General features: G+C 16.4%; 1 protein-coding gene across 1 annotated transcript, besides 11 other annotated features; it reads left to right on the forward strand. All coding sequences in view use genetic code 6, as the record gives it.

Annotated features, from left to right (window-relative positions):
- Window positions 1–268: 268 nt before the first annotated feature.
- Window positions 269–411: a microsatellite.
- Window positions 379–425: a microsatellite.
- Window positions 385–456: a microsatellite.
- Window positions 409–470: a microsatellite.
- Window positions 413–478: a microsatellite.
- Window positions 465–490: a microsatellite.
- A 38-nt stretch (window positions 491–528) lies between these two features.
- Window positions 529–568: a microsatellite.
- Window positions 529–579: a microsatellite.
- Window positions 580–1029: 450 nt separating this feature from the next.
- Window positions 1030–2296, forward strand: IMG5_109860 (leishmanolysin family protein, putative; the record flags this gene model as incomplete). Its single annotated transcript, XM_004034869.1, has 1 exon — window positions 1030–2296. A coding segment is annotated over one exon (1267 nt), but the record flags the coding sequence as incomplete, so codon positions are not given.
- Window positions 2297–2612: 316 nt separating this feature from the next.
- Window positions 2613–2681: a microsatellite.
- A 182-nt stretch (window positions 2682–2863) lies between these two features.
- Window positions 2864–2927: a microsatellite.
- Window positions 2906–2989: a microsatellite.
- Window positions 2990–3165: the final 176 nt, after the last annotated feature.

The following is a 3165-nucleotide window of genomic DNA, read 5'->3' on the forward strand; positions in this document are numbered from 1 at the left end:
ATTTATTATTATAATGTTTCTAATTAATCAAAAAAAATAAGATAATAACTAAACTGTGGAATTAGTTGGATAAGTTGTTTAAAATAAATTAAAAAAAGATGCAAGCAATATAATTAATAAATTTAGTAAATATTTATTATATTGATAAAAAATTATTTTAGATAAAAATTATAGATTATATAAAGATAAAATATAATAAAAATAGTAAGATTTAATTTTTAGAAAGAATTATAAAATTAAATTATATTTAAATATGAGTAAAATGCAAAAAGTTATGTATCTTATAAAATTAATGAAAACAAAAAAAATAATAAAAATATATTTATAAATATATGTAAAGTTATGTATCTTATAAAATTAATGAAAACAAAAAAATAATAAAAATATATTTATAAATATATGTAAAATTATATTTAAATATATATATTTATTTTTTATATATTTATAATTATATTTGTTTTATATAATTTTTTTTTTAATTTTTTTTTTATTTGATAGTTAATTTATTTTTATATTTATTCTCTTTAAATTTTTACTAATGTTTTATTTTTATTAATTTTTATATTTATTTAGTTTTATCTTAATTTACATAAATAGTATTTTTATAAGTCTATTTTTTTCCATATTCTTATTCATTATATAATTCATACATATATATAAAAATAATATATTTTTATTAAAATAAACTCATTTTTATCAATGAATACTTAATTTTGCTATTAATTAAAAAACTATATTAAAATAAAATATTAACAAATAATTTATAATAATATAATAAAATAAATGAAAAAACACATAATAATCTTATTATTAATATCATTTATTTTTGGTTTAAAAGTACTCAACCACTAATGTGTCCATGATTAAATGTAAAAATTATATTAAATAGAATAAATTACACCTGATTTTGAATCTTAAGATGCCCGTAATTTAAATAAAAAATCCCCACGTAATATGTTAATATCTTACGACATGTCTTCTTTTTAATAATTAAATTAATCCTATAAAAAACTTACTGATTTATGCGAGAAAGCCATAAAATTGGCAATATAATATTTTACTCATTTAATAAAAATAATCCCTAGATCTGAATCTAATATGAAAATTAAAAATGATAAATGTGGAATAGTTACCATTCCTCCAAAAGATAAAACTAAAGGAAAAAATTCTGATTTACATTTATATGTATCATATAAAATGGAAAAAGATATAGATTATTTGGCCTTTGCATTATAGTGTTAACATGTAACAGGTATAGGACCTACTCATGGTTCAATTATCTTTAATTTAGAAAAAATGCCATAATTCAAAGAAAATGCTTTAATTGAATTTGAAGATTTAATGGAAGCAGTTATCCATGAAATTACTCATATATTAGGTTTTAGCGAAAAAGATATACCTAAATGGATACTTCCTAAGGAAACTACTCATGCTTTTGTTACAACAAAAATAAAGGGAGTTGATACTGTATTGCTCAAAACTCCTAACGTTTTAAGGTTTGCTCGAGATTATTTTAATTGTCCTCTCTTAGAAGGTATGCCTCTTTAACATTTAGGAGGCAAAGGTTCTCAAATTTCTCATTGGCCAAACACAATCATTCAAAACGAATACATGAGTACATCTACATCAATTACTTAGGCCCATTTTAGTGGTTTTACAACGAATCTTCTAAGAGACACAGGTTACTATGCAGAAATTAACGCCTCTATGGAAGAATAAATGTTTTATGGAAAAGGAAAAGGCTGTGAATACGTCATGCGTAAATGTGATACTGCTTTTAGAGAATATTGTAATCCTAAAACTGACGTTGGTTTATGTGATTTTTACCACCACGGATTTTCTAATTGTAGAATTGATTCATATAATGATTCTGATTGCAATAATTTATTTGCCTACAGAAATGGAAAATGTTGGGATGTTAATAGTGAATTTAACACAGATACTTATAGAAAATAAAATGGAACTAAATTTGGTACTGATTCGAAATGTTTTAACGGAACTTTAATTGTTAAAAAATATAAAAAACCTTAAAAAGTCTAGGGAAATTGCTATTAATATGAATGTAATCCTAATGGATAATAATTAACTATAAAAGTAGATTAATTTTAAATAATTTGTACAAAAAATTTAGAATAAAAAACATTATATAATTATCTTGGATATATTTAATGCCCAGAAAATATACAAGAATTTTGTGGGTTTAAAAAAATATGTCAGAATTTCTGTAGTGCTAATGGAATATGCTTAAATAATAAATGTATTTGTCTTAAAGGATTCTATGGAGTAGATTGTTCTAGTGATAAACCTATTTGAGTAGAATATTATAAAATCAAATGTTAAAATAAAAAATATTTTATAATTAAATAATAAAAAATATAAGTTAGTATTTAATTATTAAAAAAAAATATCAAATTAAATTATTAAGTTTATAATATAAAAAATAAAAAAATATACATTATTACAATAAAATAATATAAAATAATTATTTTTATAAATTATAAAAAAAAAAAATATATTTTAAAATATTTTTATATATAAAAATTAATATTTCGTAAAATAATATTTTTTCATTATAATAATTTATTAATAAAAAAATAATAAAATATATATGTATATATAAAAAAATATAAATATAAAAATAAAATAATAAAATATATATAAATTTAAAATATATATATAAATAGATAATCATATATATATTTTATTAATATGTATTTTTTTATATATATATATTTATATATTAATTTGATAACTACTAAAAATATTTAATATTTTTTTAATTTTACTCATTCATTTAATTTTATTTTTAAATATTAATTTTCTAATATATTATTTATATTTCTATTTTTACATATTTTAAATATTATAATTATATTTAATATTTTTTATTATTAATTAATATATTTTTTTTATATTTATATTTAAATTTTAATTTATTATTATTTTTTATACTATATATATATATTTTTATATTTATTTTGTATTTTTTCTTTTTTCTTTTTAATATTATGTTAATAATGTTCTCAAATTTTAATTTATATTTAATATTAATTACTTTTAATAAATATATAATTAAAAATTCTTTAGAGTTTATAAATATTTTAGATTTTACTTTTTATTAAAAAAATATATATATTTTTAATCAAATTTTTTTATTAAATATAA

The sequence above is a fragment of the Ichthyophthirius multifiliis genome (assembly GCF_000220395.1).
Source record: "Ichthyophthirius multifiliis unplaced genomic scaffold scaff_1120509250901, whole genome shotgun sequence".
Classification (NCBI taxonomy): domain Eukaryota; phylum Ciliophora; class Oligohymenophorea; order Hymenostomatida; genus Ichthyophthirius; species Ichthyophthirius multifiliis.